General features: G+C 41.1%; 1 protein-coding gene across 6 annotated transcripts in view; it reads left to right on the plus strand.

The window, feature by feature from the left end:
- Positions 1–25,807, plus strand: part of Rapgef2 (Rap guanine nucleotide exchange factor 2) — a 225,185-nt gene that overhangs the window by 180,540 nt on the left and 18,838 nt on the right. For all 6 annotated transcript variants that reach the window (XM_023705753.1, XM_023705754.1, XM_012517899.2 and 3 more), the window contains 9 exons: positions 1,071–1,248; positions 14,449–14,585; positions 14,927–15,085; positions 19,669–19,821; positions 20,069–20,233; positions 21,118–21,225; positions 21,318–21,521; positions 21,613–21,721; positions 22,182–22,428. In XM_023705753.1, coding sequence (XP_023561521.1) covers positions 1,071–1,248; positions 14,449–14,585; positions 14,927–15,085; positions 19,669–19,821; positions 20,069–20,233; positions 21,118–21,225; positions 21,318–21,521; positions 21,613–21,721; positions 22,182–22,428 — 1,460 coding nt within the window. The remainder of the gene's footprint in view (positions 1–1,070; positions 1,249–14,448; positions 14,586–14,926; positions 15,086–19,668; positions 19,822–20,068; positions 20,234–21,117; positions 21,226–21,317; positions 21,522–21,612; positions 21,722–22,181; positions 22,429–25,807) is intronic.

Below are 25,807 nucleotides of genomic sequence, written 5' to 3' on the forward strand. Positions count from 1 at the left end.
ACACACACACACACACACACACACGAGAAAAAGATATGTGTATAACCCAACATAAGATTGATACTGTTTTACAGAAATCTTTAATGACCTTTTAAATGTGTTCATCTAATATATTTTACATAGTCCTGCATAACTGTCATTTTGAGAGCTCTTTACTTTTTTATCTAGGACCATACAGCAACTTCTCTTGCCTTCTGAATTATGCTCTTTGTTATTTCCTATATGCTATGTCTGGAGGTATTAGAATATTTCGAGTTTGTATAACTGGAAAATATTTTACTTTTAGTTTTCAAAAGTATGTTTGTTAAGTATAAAATTCAAAGGGGACAGATTTTTTTCTTTTCAGTGCTTTAAATTAGTCTAGTTTCTTATACACTTGATCTTTTTTTTTCTTTCTAATGTGAAATAAGATGCTAAATAATTTTGTTCTTCCATAGCTAATATTTTTTATGTATATGCTTTAATGATTTTTTTCTTTACAATAAGTTTTGGACAGTTTCATTTTTGTGTATCTTGGTATGATTTTATTCAGATTTCTTGTGCAAAAGGTTCTTTTTTTGGAAATGTGGTGTTTTAAGTTTAACTAAATTCAGAAATTTTAAATATTTATTGCCTATGCCCTTCTACTTTGAGAATTCTAATTATATGAATATAAGTTTCTTGATTTTGGTGCAGAGTGAACTATGATATGACTGATCTTTAAATTCTTCATTTTCATCGTGGACAGTTTTTACTGTTACATTCAAGTTTGTAAATTTATTTACAATGTGCAATATATTATTAATATCATGCTATATATTCATTTCAGAAATACTTCTCTAAAATTCACTCTGTCTACATCTTATATATTTCACATTTCAATATTTGTCTATAATTTTTAATATGCTATGTAATTATTGATTTTCAATAAAGTTAATAAAAAAAATGTCTGGTGGACAGTTGCCAGGTGCTGGATCCATTTAACCTAGTTACTACAAAAAAACTGTTTTAACTATAGTTGTTCTTTTCTCTTTGGAGCTTCAGGCCGATCGCTCAAGTAATTGTTTAAAATGTGTTCTGTGTGTCTTAAGGCCACGGAAAGTGAGGCTGGTGATATGGACTTGAGCGGGTTGCCAGAAACGGCGGTGGACTCGGAGGACGACGAGGATGAGGAGGACATCGAGAGGGCCTCGGACCCGCTAATGAGCCGGGACGTGGTGCGGGACTGCCTGGAGAAGGACCCGATCGACCGCACAGATGATGACATCGGTGAGTGTGCTTGGCGGGGCCAGGGGTGGGGCCAGGGGGCATGCAATCCACAAGTCTCTGAGAGATTTGTAGACATCCTTGGTGTAAACATGAGTGTTTATTGGGAAAAAGTGGAATAAGTCGGTTTTACTTCATGCCCTTAAAAGTCTATAAGTAATTCTCTGAGTGAAGTGTTCTAGTAAAGCTCCTCTAGGAGCTTCGTAGCTTGGTTTGTGACCCCAGAGAAGTCAGAAGTCTTCCAAAGAGGATGTCTTCCTGTGGGCACTGGGGAAGTTGTTGTATGAATAACTGGCTTCTCCTGATGGTGAGGCCAGAGAGAAGACTGCAAAAGCCCAGCTGGTGGCGCTCAGGTGGGGCTGAGGTGGATTCCACAGTGTGGTGAGGGCTTGTGCTGGAACTGCCTCTGGCTCTGGCTTCATCTTGGAAAGGAGGCGGAGAACACCTTCTGTGGTGAGTCCTCTCCCTGCAGAGCGCTGGCTCCACGTCCTCCAGGCCGTCTGGCTTCCCACTGCTCTCCCAGCTCTCTTGAGCCTGTATTCTTGAAAAGAAATGAATGTGCTGCGGTTGTGGGATTGAATATAGGAGGGCATACACATTTGTGGCGTGTTTGAGACAACCGTTTAGATTATGTTCACGTGCTAGCAAGTCAGAGCTGGAAGACCAAAACCTGGGTGAAGTAGGTAAAGTTCAGTCAAGTCCTTTGCTTTATAGCAGTTTGCGACTGTTGTTGTGACCATCATACCGCAGTAGTACTCGCTCCGCCACCCTGTGCTTAGTAGTGCAGAGGCCCTCTTACAGTGAGCACTGGGCCAGCTGCTAGCAGCTCTGGTGGACAGGCAGCCGGGGTCCCTGCTAGGTCACAGTCCATGGGGAGATGCAGAGGGAGCAAGGGCTGCGTCCCGGGAGGCGTGGACAGTGGATGCTTCTAGGTTTCTCTTGCAAAGACGTCAGTTCTTGCTTTCTTGTAGATGAGGCCACAGCATTTATTTGACTTCCAAGTTCCAAAATCAGTTTTTGGTCTTCTGTTCTTTGATCATAGCCTGCTGCTATTTTTTCAAAACTTCAACTATCCTCTGTTGTAAGGAAAGAAGAAAATTAAAAATACGTTCAATTTGCCTCTTTATAGAAAATCCTTGCCCATAGGTGGATTTGATAATAGACAGGATATTGCTTATGAAATGATTCATTTGGAAGTGACCCTTTCTTTTTTCTTGTCTTTTTTTTTTTTTTTTTTTTTTTTTTTCTTTTTCTTTGGTGGAATCGGGGATTGAACTGAGACCCTTGTGCTTGCCAGGGAAGCACTTATTCTACTGAGTCATCTTCCCAGCCCTCCTTTCATTTTGCTTCTTTTCTCTTTTCAGGTTGTCAGGGATCTCATTATGTTGACTCGGTATGGTCCAAGCAGTTCTCCTGTCCAAACAGAGGCTAGGACTTATAGGCATGTGCCACCAGGCCCAGCTATATACCTTTTTGTCTTGTCTTCCCTGTCTTTTCTTTTTATTGTGCCTGTTGGTATAATTTCTATAGTGATTAACATTTACTTAAATACTAGTTCCCTTACAAGCAATTCTGACACTTGCTGCTATCAAATATACATTTATTTAAAGTAATACAGTGGCTAAATTCAAGTGAAGTTTGTGATTCTTTCTAAGGAAAACCTGAAGGATCTTGCATTCTGTATCCCTCAAAACAAAACTACTAAGGAAAGATAGTTTGGGCTATTTGAAGAACAATGAATACACCTTAGACCATAATGTTACATGAAATAAAGGACACATAAGCTTAAACGGTGCATGGTTTACCTTATATGAAAAAGCCAAAGTATAAATAAAGGGCAAAGCAGAAGATAGTAAGATGTAGGAAGCTACAACATTTTTTAAGTGTAAGGGGATTAAGGGATAGATAGTGGACTTCTGAGAAGATGGCAAATGGTAAATAGCAGAGAAAGAGCATCTTTAAGACTGAGGAAGAGGAGAAGGAGGCAAGTGATTCCCCTTTACCCACAAAAGATCTGAAGTGAGAATGAAGCCCCCAGAGAGAACAAAAAGAGAAACTTCAATGGAGAAGGAGCAGGTAGCAGGTAGCACCTCAGACCTGTACACACACAGTGACTGTGGCTACCCCAGAAGCGTCCATTGAGGGTGACACAGCCCTGGAAGGGCACAGAGGCCATGGAGGACTGCAGTGGCTGGTGAGTAGTGTTGGTTTAGACGTCACACATGAGAAGGTAATCGCCCAGGAGCCATTTGGAGAGGGGCCAACTGAGCTCAGAGCTCAGGACAGTGGCTGCTCCAGAGTGTGGCCAGCTGCTGAGTTCAAGCCCTCAGCGGGCACACCAGCTGCTGAGGGCTGAGTGGATCTGCTCCCAGCCTCATAGACAGAAAGCAGCTTGAACTTCAGAAGGAAAAAAGGTGCAGGCTTGCTGGCATCCACTACTTCACTGTAAAGCTGTTGCTGGCTCACTGGGATTAATCAACATGGATTTGGACTCTGCCTCCACATAGTCTACCAGTGAGAGGAGAGACATACCTTAAAATGGACCTTTTCCTTCCCTTCTTTCTTTTTTCCCCCTTTTTTTCTTTATTGCTTATTCTTATTTGTACATGAGGGTGAACATGGTTTCTAGTTTTTTATGGTTGTGCTCTGTTCTGTTCTTGTTTTTTCCTCTTCTCTCTCTCTCTCTTTTTTTTTTTTTGGCACTACTGAAGATTGAACTCGGGACCCTGCACTTGCCAGGCAAATGCTTATTCTACTGAGCTATCTCCAGCCCCTTTCCTCCTTTTTCCCTCCTGTCTTCTGTACCAGTTTCCCTGAGGTTTACAAGATTCTCCTTCTCTCCTTCTTTTTCTCTATTTTTCCCCCACCCTTCTTACATTTTCTTCCCTGGGGGTAAAATTATAATGAGGGCTTATGTACTACAGAAATTTTTCTGGTTTGTTTTAAATTTTGTTAAATAACCAAAATCTAGTTCATATAGTTAAAGGTGGTACATTAACAGTTACATCAGTTTGTCATTTTCTAGAATGAGTTTGATGAGATCATTGTTGCTGATCATACATTAGCCAAAGTGACACAATTGTTCTAACCAGTTGTTCTTCCTGGTATACCAAGACTCAGATTGCCTAAAGGTCATAAAAAATACTCTACGCCAGTGCCAGTGAAGCAAGGGCTAGACCAAGTAGGCAGCAACCTCTCATCCCCAATAAATTGAAGAGGTAGGATATTACAACAGACTCAAAGCCAAAAGCCAGTTGTTCCTGAAAGATATCTCTAAGTAGTAGTCATTTCCTGAGGCTTCTAAATAGTAACAGTAAAGCTGCTTGCTATGGGCAATTTATAAGAATCAATAGGGGAATTCAACTTTTTAAAAAATAGGAAATGAGAAGACACTTAAACAAGAGGCATTCTCAATCATGTAGCTTACTAAAGGCAAATGTGGGGGCAGTGAAGTGGGACGGTCTAAAAGCTGCCCAGCCGGCCTCTGGAGGGCTAACAGTGGGAGTAACAAAGCAGATAAATGAGACTATAGAAAAAAAAAATCAAATAAGATATAAGTTCTCATAGCTACAGAGATGATGATGACAATGAAAGACATGCTTAGTGACTATGGAACAGACACAGATTAAAAACACAGAGGAGCTTAGGAAAATGATGGAAATCATGAGTGCCCAACATAATAAGGATGTGGAGTCCATAAAACAGATTCAAACAGATATCCAGGAGATTAAAAATGCAGTAGAATGAGCCAGTGTGAGGACAGAATCTCAGATTTAGGGCCGGGGAAATATCTCAGTAGAATAAGCACTTCTTGGCAAGCGCAAGGGCCTGAGTTCAATCCCCAGTTCTGCCAAAAAAAAAAAAAAAAAGAATCTCAGATTTAGAGAATAATTTTGTGATTAGCAGTCATGAAAAGAAACATTTCTTGAAAAATAGCAAGGGACCCTGAGAAATCAATCCAGCTGCTTTTAGGTGATGCAGAGAAGAATAACATAGGATTGATCAGGGTCAGTGAGAAAGGCAGAGCCAAAAAAGACCTATGCATAGACATTGTGGCAGAAAATTTCCCTGCTTGGGAAAAAGAATTTGACATACAGATAAATGAGGCATATGCCAGTTAGCCATGGTTTAAGAAAATGCCAGTTAGCCATGGTTTAAAAAAAAATTTATACCAAGATATGTAATAGAATTCCAGCAGTTCAACAAAAAAGAGTCAAATATTAAAAGCTTAACAAGAAGCAAATCACTTTTAAAGGAAATCCCATGAGGATCATGGCAGACTTTTGAGTCTGAACTCTATAAAGTCAAGGAGAGCTTGGAGTGAAGTATTTCAAGCCCTAAAAGAAAAACAAACCTCCAACCCAGATTGATGTTCTCTGAAAACTATCTTTCAGAATTGATGATGGAAAAACAAGGTATTTCCATGACAAAGAACACCAAAGGAAATTCATGAACGCTAGACCACTCCAAAATGTTCTGAAGGACATTACAGAAAGAAATAACAAAGCTTAGTACTCCATGAATCCTAACAGAATGAGTTCATCAAGGCAAATAAGTAAACAGAGCAGAAAAAAGAGAGCTCACTACAGGGAGATAACATGTCAGTGCATATCAGTTATGACCATCAGTGTTAATGGTCCCAATTCACCAGTCAAAGGAATAGTCTAACAGAGTAGATCAAGAAGCAATACCTAACAATATGCTGCATACAAGAAAACATTTCTCTCAAAGAAATTGATAGACTGAAAGTCAAAGGATAAAAATACTTCATGTAATAAAAACCCAGAAAAATGCAGGGGAAGCTGTTCTATTGCAGACAAAGTAGAGCTAAATCAAAGACTGATTAAGAGAAATAAGGAGGGTCACTATATATATACAATAAATAACAGTGCACCCAACTATATAAAACAAATTGTAATGGACATGAAAAATGAAATAAGCGCTAATACAGTTGTGCTGGGGTAATATGAATACCTCACTGTCACAGATAGATCAACTAGTCCGAAAAATCAATGATGAAATATAACTGAGTCAAAATTTTGAACAAATGAACTTAGTAGATATTTATAGAGTGTTCGATCCCACAACATCAGAATACACATTCCTCTGCCGCCCAATAACTCAGCGGATTAAAGCACCTGCAAGCAGGCTCAGGGGCTAGGAGTTTGATCCTCGAACCTACTGTGCCAGCCCTGCCCCCCAGGGCACACTGAGACAGCAGTTGAGACTGGGCATGGTGGTGAGCACTTGTAATCTCAGCACTTGGGAGGTTGTAAACAGGAGAATCTCTACAAGTCCAATCTAGTCGTGAGATCCTGAACACCCTGTAGACCCCTCCCTAAAATACAAAAGAAAGAAAAAAGAAATACACATTCCTGTCAGCTGCACATGAAACTTTATCTAAAATAGACAACACAGTAGGTCATAGAACATGCTTAAGTAAATGCAAAGAAATTAAAATTATCTCATATGTATTATCAGATCATAGTGTAATGAAGTTGGAAATCAATCGCATGAGAAACCACACGAACCTCATAAATACCTGGAAATTAAATAACACCCTCCTAAAACAACCAGTGGTCACAGATAAAAATGAAGAAACTAGCCAGTTTCTACAATTAGATGATAATGACTGTACAACATACTTGACTATGAAAGCAGTTGTATAAGAGAAATTTATAGCAGTGAATACCCATATCAGGATAAGAGAGTGAGTTCGAATAAATGACTTAATGTTGAACCTGAAGGTTCTAGAAAAAAAGAGTGAGTCAAGCCCAAAGCTCATACAAGTGAGGAAATTATAAAGATAAGAGTGCAAATTAGTGCATTGGAGCTCAAGAAAACAATATAAGGAATTAATGAATCGAAGTGTTGGTTCTTTGAAAGATTAAATAAAATTCACAAACCCTTTAGCCAACCTTATCAAAAGGGAAGAAAAGACTGAAACTCATGCAATTAGGAACGTAAAAGGTGAAATCACAATGGGTCCTGCTGAATCCAAAAGATATCTATACCTACCGTTATGTTCTGTGTCTAGATGTCCACCAAAGCCTCATGCGGCTGTGACAGGCAGGCCTTTTCAGAGGTAACTGAATCTAGCATGTGTGATTCATGCAGAGATAGGAGTAGGGGTAGTGGGATTAAGGCTGGGTGATTGGTGGATCACTCTACTGATTGGGTTGGCATCACCCTAGTCCCTGCAGTCTTGTCTTCTGCCACCATGAACTGTTGCCCTGTGCCCTACCACCTTGCCTTGGAGCTAGCTAATTAGGGACTGAAACTTCCACAAACCTCAAGCTAAGTAAACCTTTCCTTCTTTAACTGTGGGTGTTGGGTATTTGGTCTGAACAGCAAGAGAAAAGTAAAACACCTACTTCCAGAACTTGTACTTTGATAATATGAAAACACAGAAGAAATGGACATGTTTCTAGATGAATTACCAAAGCTGAATCAAAAAGATACAAAACTCCTAAATAAATACATCAATGAAATCCAAGATGTAATTAAATACCAACAAATAAAAACCCAGGCCTTGATGGGTTATTTACTTAATTCTACAAGATATTTAGAGAAAACCTAATACTGCTACTTCTTAAGCTCTTTAATGAAATTGAAAGGGAAGCAATGTTCTCAGAGTCATTCCTGAAAGCAAGCATTACCTGGTACCAAAACCAGAGGAGGATCCAACCAAGAAAGAACCATAGGCCAGTCTTCCTGATGAACGTAGATGTAAAAACCCTCAACAAGATATTGGCAAACAGAATACAACAAATTGTCAAGGTTATACACCATGACCGTGTAGGGTTCATCCCAGGGATGCAGGGATGATGCCGCATACACAAATCAGTGGATGTAATGTACCACATTAGCAAGGACAAAAAGCCATATGATCATCTCAGGAGATACGAAAGAAGCATTCGACCAAGGCCAGTACCTATTCATGATAAAAACTCTACAGAAAATTGGGGTAGATGGTCTTTATCTCAATCTGGTAAAAGTTACGACAAACCAATGGCCAACATCCTACCAAATGAAGAAAAACTAAAAGCTTTGACTTTAAAATCAGGAACAAGACAAGAAGTCCTTTATTGCCCCTCTTATTTTCAGTGTAGTTCTGGAAGCATTAATCAGAGTAATTGGACAAGAGAAAGAAGTAAAAGGAATAAGGATAGAAAAGAAAAAAAATATATATATATAATATCATTGTTTGCAGGTGACATGATACTCTATGTAGAAGATCAAAAAAAAAAAAAAAAAAACCTCTTACCAAAAGACTTCTAGATTTAATAACTAAATTCAGTAGTGTAGCTGGATCCAACACCATCACTTAGAAATTGATAGCATTCTGTACACAAATAACGTCATTGAGAGAAATTAGAGAAACAATGCCTTTCACAATGGCATCCAAAAGAAATGAAGTAATATTCTGAAAAAGATGGAAGAAGATATCAGAATATTGAAAGCTATCCTTGCTCTTGGTAAGAACTAACATCATGAAAATGGCCATACTTCTGAAATTTTTATACAGATTTAGTGTAATCCTGATCAGAATTCCAACAATCTCACAGAATTAGAGAAAACAATGCTAAAATTAATTTGGAAACAAAAGAGATCGAGACTAGCACAGGCTATTCTGGAAAAGCAACAAGGCAGGGAGCATCATAATCCCTAACCTGAAATTATACTATTGTAATTACACAAATTATACTATTGTGATTTTAGAAAAAAAAGGAGTGGGGAAACCAGCATGGCAAACACACAGACCTGAGGGTCAGTGGAACACAGTAGACGATACAGAAACCACTCCAGACATACTTAGCCACCCCAGCTTTGACAAAGGTGCCAAATACATTGGGAAACTGGCTTTTCAAATGCCAGAGGTTAAAATTAGACCTGTAGCTTTCACCATATGCTAAACTAAAAATGAAATGAATTATATATCTAAATATTAAACCTGAAACACTAAATATGCTAGAAGCTAGGATAAGTAGAATTGTTGAAGACATAAGTGTAGGCAAGTATTTGATGAATAAAACCCTAGTAACACAGAAACTCTCAAAAAAGATCAACTAGTAAGGACGGCAAGAAACACCACCGAATGAGGAGACAACCCACAGAATGGGAAAAATATTTTGCCAGCTGTTTCTCAAAGGATTTCTATCTAAATTATATAAAGAACTGAAAAAAAAAATTAAAGTATCCCCAATTTAAAGACCCAATCCAGAATGGTCATCTGAAATGAATAGATGCTTGTCAGATGAAGAAATAGAAATAGCAAATTAAGGGACTGGGGAGATGGCTTAGTAGGATAAGCGCTCCCCTGGCAAGCACAAGGGCCTGAGTTTGATCCCTGGTTCTGCCAAAAAAACAAAAAAACAAAAAAACAAGAAAAATAAAGAAACAGCAAATAAATACAGCAAAAAATGTTCAGTGTCATTAGTCTTTCACAAAATGGAGATAAAAACAATGCTGAGTTTCCATGTCACCCCAAAAAGAATGGCTATTATTAAGAAATCAAGGCCAGGGATAGAGCTCAGTGGCACAGTGCCTGCCTGGCAAGCACAAGGTCATCAGTTCAATTCTTGGTACCAAAAAGAAAAAGAAATCAACAGTAACAAATGCTGGCCAGGCTGTGGGAAAAAAGGAACCCCTTTGCACTGTTGGTGGGTGTGTAGACTGGTGCAACCATTGTGTAAATCAGTGTGGAGACACCTCAGAAAACTAAGACTAGAGGTTCCATTTGACCCAGCTGTTCCCTTTCTTGGTGTCTCCCCAAAAGAATTGTCAGCAGCATACCAGGCACTCTATGCTCACCCGTGATAATAACGGCACAATTTGTAATAGCTAAATCTTGGAAACAGCCCATCAACTGGTGAATAGCTAAAGAAGATGTGTTTTTCATACAATGGAATACTCCTTTGCTGTAAAGAAGAATTAGTTTGAGACATACTGGTAAATGGGTGTACCTGAGACCATACTTTTAGTAAAATAAGTTGGACACACATGTAAATAGTGCATTGTTTCTCTGGTGTGGAAACCCGAAAGTGTAAGTAAAAACCAAAATATATAAAGATATTGGAAAATAAGATGTTCAAGTGGGAAGCACAATGGATGGGGATGGGGAGAGATGGAGAAAGTGGAAAAGGAGAAAAGGAAAAGTGGAAACAAAGCTTTTGTAAATAAGGAGGGGAAGAGAAGATGAAGGGGACAGTAAGGGAATGAGGGAAAAAAGTCAAGTCATTTCATGTACAGGTACAAATTCCCTGTGATGAATGTGAGCATTATGTATAGCTAAAGTATACCAATAAAGATCATTTTCCTTGAAAAAGTAAAGGAATTGTGAACCAAAAGGGAAACAAAAGGAACGGAGAGCAATGAGCAAAAAAGAATTAAGATGCATTGTGTATATGCACATTAAGTACTACAACTGCTCTAATACAGTAAAGAAGATACTACACACGAGAGAACTCTGTGGCTCTTGTGGTAACCCTAACTTTCTCCAGTGTGGGTTAAGCCTATCCCTCATGTGAACTATAGGTGCCTGCTTGTTGATGTGTTCTCTGGATGCCTCCCTCCCATGCACCCTCCTTTACCCTGTAAAAAAATGTGTGTGTGCACATCAGCATTTAAGGTGAACAAATGAAATTACTGATGTAATTGTGTTTCTGACAACTGCATGAAAAATTATTTGGAGGCTTTGGTAAATTCTCATATGTTCCTTGTTTTCATCTGTTGAAGAAGAGACTCTGTTGTCTTTGTTTGTGCTCTACAGCCATAACTGTAGCACTCAGTAACCGAATGGTTGGAACATTTGTTGTTTTGAGGGCTTGAAATTTTAAGATAGATGAGTACTTACTTCCTGTTCTCCTTGCTTCATGTACCACCAAAACCTCCATAGAGATCTTTTTAAAGTCTTAGTATTACATATTTTTAATATAAAATGGAATCACTGAAGCTAAGATAAGCTCTGGGGACTATAAGTTGCTTCTAAAATAGAAAAGTAGTCCTGCTCCCCCTCCCTGTCACAGCTGCTTTCCCAGTCTTGGGGACTGACCTGGTGCCCATCCAAAGCTCTCTTTCTCAGCTTCAAAGATGAGCTGTAGAGAATTTCTTGTACTGAGTTGCTCATTCCCCCATTGCAATACATAGTTGTGTAGAAGTTATTATAAAATCAACAATTGGATATTATTACACACTCTCAGATGCCACCTGGCTAATCATTGATGTCGTCCTGTCCTTTCCTCTGAGCCTACAGAACTATGTACATCTACCATGATTAGATCTTTCCTGCTTCTTTTATTCTGTATTCTTATACTAAGTGGTACTTTCTATCTTACTGTATTTTTCCAATGCCGGTCACCACTCACGTATCACGGTTGATTTCACTCCCGGTCTTAGACATTTTCTCTCCCTGGGGCCAAATAAATACCCAGCACCTGCTCCTTAAAGGGAGGAGAGGTTTGTTTTGGCTCAAGTTTCAGCCCAAAGTCTATTCCCTCTAAGAGAGGATAGTGTGGCAGATGGGCATTACCAGGAAAAGCTGCTCACCTGGGATGGCCAAAAGCAAGAGCAAAGGGAAGAGGATGAGCCTCTGTCTTTGAGCCCAGTGCCTCGCCTCTCCCCACCCGGGCCCATCTCCGACAGTGCACTTACTACAGATTCATGGTGAGCAGGCACCCCATCATCCAGTCTCCTCCCACAAGCTCCATCTCTGAGCACTGGAGGCTTTGGGGACATCGAGATAACAACCGTAACAGACCCAATAACAGGCTAAGAATCTGTGGCAAAGCAAAGCCCATGCCTATGCAAGTCACTATAAAATCATTTTGGCAAATGTCAGTGAAGATGCTTCATGTTTTCTGCATAAATCATCTTCAGTCAAATTTGGGACAGTGCCAGGAAGATAGCTCATCCTGGCAAGTGCAAGGTCCTCAATTCAATCCCTCGTAGAAAAAAAAGTCTGTCAGATTTGGGATAATGATTTGACTTCTGTTATCTTAAGTTCAAAACATCTCTGATAAATGATCAATTTATAGTCTTGAGTTTTCTTGAATCTTGCATGCCAAAGGAAATTTGACAACTGCAAGGAAGGAAGGAAGGAAGGAAGGAAGGAAGGAAGGAAGGAAGGAAGGAAGGAAGGAAGGGTGGGTCTGTGGTCCATGGACAGTGTGGTGGCTTCGCTGGAGGGGAGGCAGGTGAGGGTGTGGCAGAGCTAAGTGTACTGCGCCCAGCGCCCCTGTGGTTGTAGCAGGCCAGTGCGTGCCAAAGACAGTGCCTCCTGTGGGTAGGAGTGGGTCGTCTCCTGCAGCGGGTTCAGAACTGCTGTGCTGCTGTCCTGGGGCTGAATCTATTTCGCGGCAAGCCACAGATGCCCCTGTCGATTCCAGAAATAAAAGTTCCACTAAGCAGAATTTGTTCTTTTGTTAAGTGATGTGATTTGGATTTTTTTTTCTTCTTTAAAAAAGTGCAAATGTCACTTTGGTTGCAAGAGTAAATTGATTGCCTGACACAGACCTAAGTCTAGGTCAGTTTGAAGAACCGGTCCTGGTGGACAGACTCCCTGGGTTCCGCTCGGCATTATGCTTCTGACACCACAGCCGCCCTGTGAGACGAGGACTGTGGAGGGAGGGGCATGTCGGGTCAGAACGTGACGAGATGCAGGAGGACCAGAGGAGACCCCTCGGTCTGTGCTTCTGAGAAGTGTAGCGCTGTTACGGAACGTATCTTTCTGTCATACTTGTCTTTAGCAGTTTATCACTTAGTTTTTACAAGAGGAATGTACATAGGAACAATTTTGATTATGTGGGTGACAAGAAAAATGAAGAATGTTTATTTTGCTGAGATGTCAAATGGTATGCAATGACAGTAGCAGTTCTCGTTTATTACTTACCCTGTGATAGGAGCTCTTTACTGCATCTGATTCTCAAAACTGTCCAATGTGGTAGATGCACTATTATTTTGGGAATGAGATACCTGCACCTTGAGGAATTCATCAGCTTTTCCGGATAGTACAAAAAGGTCTGATGCACACCCCTGTCCTATACCACCCACATGCAGCCCAGCATGCCCTTGGAGGCAGCAGGCCAGAGTCCTGTCATATGTGTCTGGACTCCCTTTCTTCCCTATGAAGTGATAAATACCCCATAGAGCCCAGGGAAAAACCAGGAGAATAGCTAAAAGGTGGTGAGTAAGGCGTCCTAGTGACAAGGAAGCACGGAACTGGAGAGTCGAGGTCATCCGTGTCAGCAGCCTAACCATGTCCAAGGGTCTGATGTATCCATTCTCATTTATATTTGTCATATCAAGGGCCGGCGAGATAGCTCAGCAGACTAAGTGCCTACTTAGGCAAGCACAGGGACTGGGGTTTGATCCCTGGCACATCTGTGTGACCCTGCCCCCGGGTATGCTGAGCAGCCACTGAGTCCAGGCATGGTGGCATACACCTGTAATCCCGGCACTGAGGAGGCTGAACACAGGAGGATCATTACGAGTTCGAGCTGTGCAGTGAGACCCTGCACAGTATACATCATACATACAGAGATATCTCTGTCATGTCCTGTTGTAAATTTTCAAATGTCTAATTTTTATCAGTTTTCCTGATTCACAGAAAATCTTCCTTCTGGTGTTTTTGAATTAAAGGCAGTTGTTATTTATCCAAAATGCACGAGAATGGACCTACCGATGTACTAGAAAATTTGCAGAGCTTCATTTCACGAGCCAGCTCTTATTATATGCTAGCAAGGTCACAGCTCATTTCTGAATGAGATTCCCCATTTGAAGTCCAATAATGTCTTTGCTGCCTTAGGAATTTGTGGTGTCCCCTGTTGCCTCTGAGTCAGCAAGGCGATGTCACCATGCCCACAGTGACAAGTTTGTAAACCTAGAAGTACAACTACTAAATCTGTAGGTAAAATTGTACAGCCTTTGCAAAAATAGAACCTTGAAGCTTTAAAAGCCCTTACTGCTGTTGTTTTTCAGTCCAGGGAATTGACCCAGAGGATGCTGGGCCAGAACCCCAGCCCTTTTTATTCTGAGACATCGAGGTTTTGCTGAGTTGCCTAGATTGGCCTCAAACTTAGAATCTCCTGCCTCAGCCTCCTGGGTAATTGGGATTATAGGCATGCATCAGCGTAAAGCATTCTTTCTGAAGACTTATTTTTAATAAAAGTTGTAGTTTAACACAGAGTGTGTGTTGCTTTTCAGAACAACTCTTGGAATTTATGCACCAGCTGCCCGCCTTTGCGAATATGACGATGTCGGTGAGGCGAGAGCTCTGTGCTGTGATGGTGTTTGCTGTGGTAGAGAGAGCTGGAACCATCGTGTTAAATGATGGCGAGGAGGTTAGTGCACATCTCTCCATGTACAGGGCTTCTGTCTGAGGGTCTCGCCTGTAACACTTGCCCAGAAACCCAGTTTTTACTGTTTCCTTTAAAAAAACAAAACAGTAGTAATGAGCCAGTAAGAATCAGTCAAGAATTGTGAGATACTAATTTCTGATGGACATTTATTTTTAACGTCCAAATTCCATTTTATTTTCCATCATATCCATTCTATATGATACACTGATAGTCCTTTTAGGGGTGCTGTTGTTTGTTCTGTGGTGCTGGGGCTAGAACTGGGGCCTTCAGTGTTGTGTGGTCACAGTGTTATTTTCTGCTTTGTCTCCATTGTTTCTGCCCAGCTGGATTCCTGGTCTGTGATCCTCAACGGCTCTGTGGAGGTGACCTACCCAGACGGAAAAGCAGAAATACTGTGTATGGGGAATAGTTTTGGCGTCTCTCCTACCATGGACAAGGAGCACATGAAAGGGGTGATGAGAACAAAGGTCGACGACTGCCAGGTAGGCAACATCGTAACAGTGTGTATGTGACTGACTGACGGGCGCTAGGGGTGCCCTCCAGGGCCCTGCTCATATTCTGCGTGAACACTGAGCTGCAAGCCAGACTGGATGTTCCTCTAAGTGGAGAGTATACGTATGTTTCTGTCTGTATTGATGGGTCATCTTTTAAGTTTGCAAATAAGATTTTAATATGGAATGGTTACTTTTAGTCTTACAGTGTCTTAGGAAATTAAAAATAAATGTTCATCAGAGTTTTTTGAAGTCAACAGAACTATGTGTTCTGTTTTTTAAAAAGCATTCTTTTTAGAGTATTTTAAAATTTCTGTCAATAATCTGTTCATCAAAAATACGGACATCAGGTGCACATTATAAAAAGAATTGTAAGTAAATTAATAAAGATGATATGGTACAGCTCTGCAGTATTATTTAAGTACGTAGAAAACCAATGAGTTTTTGAAGAGACATAGATAGTACTCATAAATCAATCAATAGTGAATAGCTGTTAAAAATGCTAGTAAAATAATTGCTGATAAGAGTACTTAACCAAAGAGAAGTAGTATCAGTAAACTGTGCCAGTATTCACTATTTAAAAGTCTTTCATAATTGACTAGAGAAAATACATTTATTTATATATTTATTTTTATCAATTCTGGAGATTGAGCTGAGTTTTGTGTATGCTAGGCAAAAGTGCTCTACCACAAGACTACATATACCTCTGGCCCCAAATACTATGAAATTTAGATTAACTTATATATTAGTGACAAATTTTTTTCCATAATTTTATTGAGAAATAGCAATGCGACAGTTTCAAATCAAAATGACAAATAAATTTAAAGTTTTTGCTATTTATAGTCCATGTACTCTCTCCTAAAAATTTTGTCTTTGAAGGAAATGTTTTAAAAATTAGAGTTAGACTAATGATGTGCTCATTGTACTTATTAACGTGGTCTGAACGTCCTCTGAACATAATTTATTCTAAAAGAACTGCAATTTTGTAGTGTTTGATCTAGATAAAATAGCATTAGTGATTTGAATTGTTTATTGTGAGCATCTTACTAAAATGAGGAATATGACCATGGGTATAAATAATATGCTGAATCAAAATACTTTTAAATTCAATGTTTTAAATATATAATGCCAGAAAATTATACTAAGTTTAGTTGCATCACAGTTCCTCAGAATAATGGAGGAAAGTGAAATGACACATAGACCCCGGGACCTTGTTAGGCATGGGTGTGCATCTGGAAATGCGGAAGGTGCATCTGTCTATGCCCAGTATAAAAAAAAAAGTTGAACCAAACAGAGTCAAAACAAGCTAGAGAAATGTTGAAGCTCTCTTCCTTCCTAATGCCCCATTTCATCTGAAACCTTCCTTCTTCATGCTGGAATTGCAGTAACATTGGAGGTGCAGTCTCCATTGTATGGAGGCCAGGAAAAGGTTGATTCATTTTGGAGAATTCAGCGTGTATATTAATGCTCCTGAACTGGCCAAACAGCATTGCCGGAAATTTTGTGACAGTGGGGCTGAACTGATAGGATGCACCTGAGTATTTCAGAATGCTGGAAGTATTATGTGAGCTAGGGTTGCAGCGTGCCTAAGTAATGCCTGTGGTACCAGGTATGGTGAGAGTGCTTCCTAGACATTCTGATGCAAAGAGGAAGGAGGGAGACACTGTTTGCAAGAGTCTGATCTGTTGGTGGGGTGCATAGCAGAGCTCTCCCCTGGGCACGTGGGCCGTGTCCCTCCTCTGTGACTTCTCTGCAGCTGGAGAAAGCCCTGCCTTCTGCCTGACCCACTGCTGTCAGAGAAGTGTGTTAACCCGGGTGCCAGGAGTTGCCCTCTACACCCCAAGTAGTTGCTCAGGCCTGGAGCGTGTCCCTTAAGGTACACCCAGTACAGTGAATGCATCACCGCACTGGCAGCGCCTGTGGGGATGGCAGTTTAGTATTCTTCTGTTAAGATGTTCTGCATTTGTGGGTACCACACGTCAGCCCTTCCTCTTGGTAGTGGGGGAGCCATAGTACAAGGGCCTCTGGTGTTGTCGTTCTGCTGACCACATTGTGTGGAATCAGCAGTCACCACATGAGATAAGCAAGAGCTGTGATATCTTTTGCAAGAAAAAAAAAAAACAAACAAACTTCACTTAGCGTTTGTCCCTGTACTCTAACTTCCATGAGTCCAGGATGAGCTTGGGCTGATGTGACTCATGCTGCCACGTTGAACCGTAGAGCATGGTGGTGAGCGGAGGAGCTGTAAAGCATCTTGGGACCCTGTAACCACTCAAGCATGTCCTGATCTGAGTCATCCTTTGTGCCCTTACTATGCAGCTCCTCCCCAGCATCCTTTCTTACTAGAGTTTTGAGCTTGGTACAGACAGCGTGTGGACCAGGTGATGGGTGACAGATGTCTACCTCCTTTCCCTTCTCCTGTGTCCCTTTCTTGCTTTTTTCTCTGGTACTCCTTCTGCTTGTGTGTTATGCCTGCTCCCCACCCTTCAGCACACCTGTGGGTATAGTACCAACTTAAATAGATCTCACCTTCTGAGCTTGGTCTCTTGGGGTGGTGGCAGCTAATGACGCTGACATTTCAGAGTTTGGGGGTGAGAAAGCAGCCTGGCATGAATAAGCTCAGTTATCTGTATGGTGTGTTGATTGAAGTTTAATTCTACCTCATTCTTTTATTACCTGTAGTTCTATTTTACTATAATCATAATGTCAGGTGCATTGTTTGGTTTTGGTGGTGCTGGGGGCAAAACTGAGGGCTCTGGCGTTCCAGGGCTGCCCTACCACTGAGATAGCTTTCTAGCCCACTTGCTGATCTTGTTTGAATTCTTACTTCCTGTGAGGTTGCTGTGTCAGTACAGACCTCCCATTTGCTTACAAGTGCCCGAAAGTCTAAAACCTCTAAAACAATTCATACATTTTCTAACTTCCATCACACAAGTTAAGTTTTGTTTATTTATTTTTTTAAAAATGTATTTGTCTGTTAAGGGGTTTCACTACGTAGCTTAGACTCATAGTGATCCTCCTGTTTCAGCCTCCCCAGTGCTGGGATTGCAGGCATGCGCTACTCCACCCGGTCTTGGTGGCCTGCTTGGTGGCATGTGGTACCAAGGCTTGAACCCAGGTCCTTGTACTTGCCTAGGCAGGCGCTTAGTGTGCTGAGCTATCTCTGTGGCCCCATTGTCTCATTCAGAATTTAAAGACTTGTATTTTTGAAAGGATCTGCTTTTGTCTCTTCACTGGCCTCTAATTTGTGTAATAAATGATTTCTCTCTTTGAATGTAAAACATTTAAATGTTGACACTCTGTGGAACAGGGCAGCTCTTAACAGCGCACATGGTGTGCCCTGCAGCCACCAGGTAACTGCTTGAATTCAGAAACTGTTACTCCTGGTGACTCGGAGACTGCCAGCCCCCACCTGGGGCTGCAGCCCTCCCTGAGTCTGCACCTCCTAGGTTAACCGACCAAGCGACCTCAGAATTCACTGCACTGAGAGCCGGCACCTTCCCACAGCACGCCTGGCAGGGCGCACTTTGGACAGCTCTGCGCACTCGGAACCTGGGCGGCCCATCTGGGCCCGGTCTGTAGCAGTGGCCCTCTGGGTTCTGTTGCTGGCAGTTCAGGCTGTTTCCCTGGTGCTCTCTCCCTTTGTATTGGGGTTTGTCCCCAGGGCCTTCCCACCAAGCTGTATCCCCAGCCTCTTCTTGTTTTGAGACTGCATGAAATTCTCCTGTCTCATCTCTTCGCAGCTGTGATGGGAGGTGTGTGCCTGGCCACGCGGGTATCAGCAGCGTTTGCAGAACCAGAGTGTAGGCTCGCACCTGTGTCTGTGCATCCATTTTTGTGCACTCCCCTCGTGGTGCTGAGAGGCAGGTGGACCAACACGCTGAGTCTGGCAAAGGCCAACTCTTTATTTTCTTAAAATTACTTGGAAATTAATTCTGGGAAGGATTGGGCCACACACTGGAATGCTTTCGGGGGGAGTATGAAAGTTCTACTCTTGAAGATTTCCTCGTCACTCTTTTTTTAGGGGGAAGAAGAGGGAGTGCTTGAACTCCAGGGTTGTGTTTGATTTTGTGGCCTCCTACAACAGGCTTTGTACAGTGACCTCTCCTCTGTTGGACCAGCAACTCTGAGTACTCACTACAGTTTATACAGTACCCTTGAATTTCGGAGTCCCTCAATAAAACCATTGTTCTTAAATTGTCACTTTTATAAAACCTTCAAAAGAAACCCTAAAGATAATTCTTGTTGTGTGTTGGTCCAGGATGCCTCTCCTCCCCCAGTGGAAAAACCACTGAAAGAAATCTGAGGAAGGACTTTGTAGTTGTGCCGTCTGGTTTTGTAGTTAGTAGGACTTGGGAGGTAAAATACGTACTCTAAAAATGAAACTTCTTTTGACTAACGAAGAAAATATATTAAAAGTAGGGAAGTCTGATTAAGGTTCATTACTGCATTAATTTAGACACTATGGGAAAGACAGAGAAAAATGCAGTATTTAATAATTAAAATGCTGAGTTATTAGCATGACAGCTCTTTTGTAAGTACTTCATCAACCTGTGCTTTTCATTTTATCCCAGTTTGTCTGCATCGCGCAGCAAGATTACTGCCGTATCCTCAACCAAGTAGAGAAGAACATGCAGAAGGTAGAAGAGGAAGGCGAGATTGTCATGGTGAAAGAGCACCGAGAACTCGACCGAACTGGGACCAGGAAGGGCCACATTGTCATCAAGGTGAGGCAGAAGCCCCCTCCATCCCCAGCAGTATCTTTACGGCAGCCTCCTGCTTTTCATTTTTACATGCCATACCTCTTACCAGGTTATCAGTAGTAATGAAAAAAACATTATATTTCTTGATAAATAACAGTTTATTAATTATTACTAATACTACTGCTGAGCTCATGTTATGTTGAAGGTTTGAAATGCAGGTACTGTGTAACTGTTCGTTCGAGCTAGTACCCTAGCCTTTATTTGTTTACAGGGCACCTCAGAAAGGCTTACGATGCATCTGGTGGAAGAGCATTCAGTGGTGGACCCAACATTCATAGAAGACTTCCTGCTGACCTACCGGACTTTTCTCTCTAGCCCAATGGAAGTGGGCAGAAAGTTATTGGAGTGGTTTAATGACCCGACCCTCAGGGATAAGGTTGGAAATACATTATATCTGGCTCTTCAACATGAATTATTACAAATATGAACTTGTAGATAAGTTATTTAATAGAATGAGAAAACTTTAAACAAAAAAATTAATGCAGACATTATTTCTTGTTGTAGAATTCTAAGTTTAACCTTAGAAATGGATGTTTTTTTCTTTAAATCCAAAGGCTAATAAATTGGTCACCAAATGTTTACGTATTTAGAAGTATATTGGAACCTAACCTAACCTAACATCTGGACCCCTGGACTGTGCATTCTCTATTCAGGGACAGAGTTCACACAGCTGTCCTGTGTCGATGGCATTCACCCTGTCTCCATGTCAGTCGCCCCGCTTTGGTGGCGCTCACCCTGTTTCAGTGAGCTCTGGGCAGCACTGTCCATTACGGCTGTTCCTGTCCCGTCAGGTCATCCGCACAGATTCTCCATTGGCCGAGGGGCTCTGCTGAGGCCAGCTGGTAGCTTGCTGCACGCCGCAGTCTCACCTCTTTCCTTGGGTTCTTTCTAGGTTAACACCATTCACTTCCATGTCTATTTTGTCCTTTCACCGTTATTTTTTAGTTTTTTCATTTGTATTAACTGACTTTGGTTTTATTGTACTTTGTCTTTCATTTTGACCCCTCTAAGGATGCTTTGAAAGTATAGCAGGATGTTAAGTTAAATGCCTCTAGAGTCAGTCTCCCGCAGAGCTACATTTAAAGTGCACGTTTTCAGACAGTCTTTTTTTTGTGTGTGTGTATGAATAATGTGTTTGTTCAAAGTTTTATTGTAGTTTGTGCACTATTAGGTAAATTGTTTGACACTTGGGCATCTTTTACAAAATGACTTCAATCTTAGTACTGAAAGAAAGACAGCTTGCCGAAACTGCTTTTCCAGGTGACACGGGTAGTATTGCTGTGGGTGAATAATCACTTCAATGACTTCGAAGGAGACCCTGCGATGACTCGATTTCTAGAGGAATTTGAAAATAACCTGGAAAGAGAGGTAATAGTTGATTTTTCTAAAACGTATCAGCTCTAGGTTCCTTTTGTTCTGCCCATCTTTGAGCTTATACCAACCTTGCTTCACTCTTATAGAAAATGGGTGGACACCTAAGGCTGTTGAACATCGCCTGTGCTGCAAAAGCCAAAAGGAGGTTGATGACGCTGACCAAGCCATCCCGAGAAGCCCCCCTGCCCTTCATCCTGCTTGGAGGCTCTGAGAAGGGCTTTGGCATCTTTGTTGACAGTGTTGACCCTGGCAGCAGAGCAGCTGAGGCAGGCTTGAAGCGTGGGGACCAGGTGTGATGCTCCCAGCCCCAAGGAATGGTGGATTGTAGCATCCTTTTTCTCTTGAATAGTAACACTGACGTTTTTATAATTTCATGTTTAGATACTAGAAGTAAATGGTCAAAACTTTGAAAATATCCAGCTGTCAAAAGCCATGGAAATTCTTAGAAATAACACTCATCTATCTATCACTGTGAAAACAAATTTATTTGGTAAGTAGTTTTGCACTTTGATTTTTCTCCTTTTGTAGAGGGCATTTGTCTTGACATTTAGATCTCAGTTGTGAAAGGAATCGTTTCTATAAGTAATGTTTCAAACATCATAAGAATGTGAAATACATAAATATAGAATTTATTACATAAGCATGTAGTTAGGTCTAAATCAAAGTCTTTTAATGTCTATAAAATTTTTTATCTATTAATAAATGAAACCTATTTTCTTGATAAACACTAGAATACTTGTAAGGCATACATTACTTTCTTAATCTTCCACTGCTAAAGCGGCATACAAGGCAGATTTTTGGTGTCATTGAGAAGTGTTTTTTTCTATAGAATTTTAATTTTAGTAACTGAAGTCCATCTTTTTATATATTTCTAAGTTCTGTAGTTACCTCAGTTGTTCAGGTTTCTCGCAGTTGGTGTTTTATGATGCTTCTGTATCTATTTGTTTTAGTATTTAAAGAACTTCTAACTAGATTGTCTGAAGAGAAAAGAAATGGTGCCCCCCACCTTCCTAAAATTGGAGACATCAAAAAGGCCAGCCGCTACTCCATCCCAGATCTCGCTGTGGATGTAGAGCAGGTGATAGGACTTGAGAAAGTGAACAAGAAAAGTAAAGCCAATACTGTTGGAGGGAGGAACAAATTAAAAAAGATACTCGACAAGACTCGCATCAGTATCTTGCCTCAGAAACCATATAAGTAAGTCTATGTGAACTTCCTATGTGCCATTTCTTGTGATAAATAAGGCAGAGACAGTGCTGTGATTAATGTTTGTGCAGTAAGTGTTCCAAGCTTTCATGGACATTCTGAGAAGAAACCTTCGACAGTTGGGTTTGCTTTTACCACATGTACCTGCCTGCATGCAGCTTTTCTGGGGGTGGGCAAGAACGTCCTCAGCTGAGGTAATTTCCTCGTGTGCCTGCTTTCTGTGTCCCTCTCCGCACACAGTCCTGACCAGGTCTGTTTTCGGCTGTGGCTCGACAGCTCCCGCTCCTCACCACCGCACTCGTCACAGCTCCTTGGCCTGCATCCACCCTGTTTTCTTCTGTTACGTAATGGTGGCCAAGGCAGGAGTAACCCAGGGCAGGCTTTCCCTCCTTCTTCTGCCAGCTACACATGCAGAGCATTAAGAGGTGTCAGGCTTCTTCCAGGGGGTTCTCAGTGGTGTCCTGCTGTTCCTTAGTTGGTTCTGGGAGCTATGAGGAGCACTGAAAGTGACTTCTGCCATAGGAGCTGGTGTGGCAGGAAGGGGAGTGAGTAACGAGGCAGTTGACACTAGCAAGTTGTAGCTCATGGGTCAGGAACCAAATTGGAGAGGTTTTGGAAGTTGGACTGTACCTGTGTCAGGAGCTCAAGGTAGACAAAACTGCAGGTGTCTCTGGCACCTTTTTTCTTTCAAGCTTTATTTCTTTGCCTATTTTTTTCTTCACATCAGTTCTTGAGTCTATTAATGTTGAGCAAAACTCTTTATCTTCAGCATTTTTAAAAGCATTAAGTAACACAGAATGCCATGTTTAATTGTATGTTCCTAAAGGACAGTGCTATACAAGATAATAGCAGGTTAATTTATTTTTTGATAGGTTAATGTATCTAAAGAGAAACTATATATCCAGACATTTAGGATTACATTAAGCATCATTTTGTTTTGCTTTGTAAATTCCTTTTCAGATAAAATGCTCATCCACAAATTAGATATCATTTGCAACCTACTGTTGGGCTGAGTGTCAAACTGAGATTATGACCATTGTGGGTTTTTTTTTTTTTTTAATGTGTTTTAGAACTGTAAGACATTACTTACAGCTTGTGAAAGATATTTATTTTAAGTTTCTAGGAGTGATTAGATTAGGACAGCTGGCATTTACAGGAAATAGGAATCAGTTTTTTAAGTGACTCTGGGTGAAAAACTTAAGTGAATGAAAAAATAAATTGCTCAAATGCAGAATTATTAGCAGCACAACAACATACAAAGTTCTGAGGGTTGTGGGGTTTTTTGGGGGGAGGATGGGTCTACAGGGTGTTCAGGGTCTCACTACTAAATCGAGCTCATAATGATCCACCTCTTTACAGCCTCCCAAGAGCTGGGATTACAGGTGTGCACCACCATGCCCAGTCTCAGTGGCTGCCTCAGCGTACCCCAGGGGCGGGGCCGGCACAACAGGCCTGGGGATGGAACCCTCAGGGTGCTTTAATCTGCTGAGCTATTTGGCTGACCTGATGAGGGTTGTGTTTAACCATGACTTAAATGTGAATCTCGAAAAGGAATGAGAGAGGTCAGCATGACCTTGGGAAGTATTTGGAGAAGTGTGCCACCTAAGGTTTGGGTGGCAATTCATCCACGGTGTACGGGTTGACGAGGAGCTCTGCCCCAGACTGCCACATCTAGTTTTGTTCTGTGTCTGTTTGGAAGGATCCATAAAATCTAGAGAAAAAAGGAAGGAAACTAGCTTGATTCTAAAACACTAAGGAAACATTTTAAGCAAATATATGGCTCACTTAAGTATTTTCTCACTAAAATTCTTTGAAAAGTGTAGGATGTTATTGAAATGGAAAAGTAATTATAGTTAAAGGTTTATAGGATCTATTAGCATCTATTATAATCTAATAAACTGATTTAATACAAGTCATGGAGCTTTTCTAGAAATTAGTATATATTAGTGGGGGTCTTGGTTTTTGTTTTCTTTTTTGCTGTGCATTCTAAGTAAGTGTTGTACCTCTGAGCCATATTCCTAACATGTGAAGATTTTATTTCTTTAATGAAGCTACTAGAGTATAAATTACAGACATTTTCAAGTTTCGGGGCTGGGAAGATAGCTTGGTGGTCTAGGTGCCTGCCTGGCAGGTGCAAGGACCCAAGTTCCATCCCCAGTACCGCATCCTGTGCCAGCCCTGGGTGCGTGGGTGCGCCGTTTTGGCCCCAAAACTGGGCATGGTGGCGCACCCCTGTAATCCCAGCACTGGGAAGGCTGAGACAAGAGGATCACTACAAGTCAGAGTTGCGTAATATCACCTTGTATCGAATAAATAAAATTTTAAAAAACATTTTTAATGAAAAAGTCAAGTTTTGATATACTTGTGAGGTACTTTTTCCTCTTAAGCTATTATAGAAGCTAAGATGCTACATACTGGCCCATCGGCAGTGATAGGCATGCTAGAGTGGTGTGCATATAGTGAGGAAAGAGGTACAGAATTCGAAGCTGGTTGCTAGGTAATTAGAGAAAGCGGGGTGAGCCTAGGGGGAAAAAAAGTAAGTTTATAGCCTGCACAGTCAACAAAGGCTAAGAAGCAGCATCAGTAGCAACAAAAGACTTCGAGAGACTGAACATAAGCGCTTGTGCTCATTGGGATGATTCTGAATTAGGTCTTTCCTGATACCAAGCACTCTCAGTCCAAGAGTATCCCTAGGTCTCTGCATAGATGCTCATGTGGGGTGTTAAAGCGTCACTGAGAAGCACAGTGGGAGGCAGTGTGCTTGTGTTCGTGGCTGTTGGTGCTGAGGGCCCAGCTCAGAGCGACTGTGTGCGACGCATCACCCTTGCTAGTTGTCAGAGGCTGGACTGTACGGTTGTGTAACAAAGTCGTACTGATGCGAAGGGCCTTAACTCCGGCATAGCTTGCAGTCTCTCGATACTTACCTTTGTACCCTTACGTAGACATGTAACTTCTGCGCTCACTTTACACTAACTTCTTATTTATGATGGCCTAGTTTACGTTGCAATCTTACAATAAGTGTATTGATTTTCATTTCAAGAAGCTTATAGAAAGTTAACTGTAACCTATTATTAAATCATATTTCAAGAATTGCCAACAGCAACAGCTTTTTATAAACGGAAATGAGTTTGTAGTCATCAGTAATAACCAGTGTTTTTCTGGGAACTAAATTGTATAACTACAATTTTGAACAGAGAATCAAAAGTGACTTGTTAGACTTCCATAGCCTTTTCTTTGATGCTAGGAAATGTCATCTTGCATAATTGGCCTTTTATGTGTGAAAGTTAAGAAATGATGTCTATGTCAGGGTTTCTTACATCTAACTCCATAGTGATGTTTTTCTTCCTAAACATTAGTGAATAAAATTAGA

The sequence above is a fragment of the Octodon degus genome, unplaced genomic scaffold, assembly GCF_000260255.1.
Source record: "Octodon degus isolate 3935 unplaced genomic scaffold, OctDeg1.0 scaffold00228, whole genome shotgun sequence".
Taxonomy (NCBI): domain Eukaryota; kingdom Metazoa; phylum Chordata; class Mammalia; order Rodentia; family Octodontidae; genus Octodon; species Octodon degus.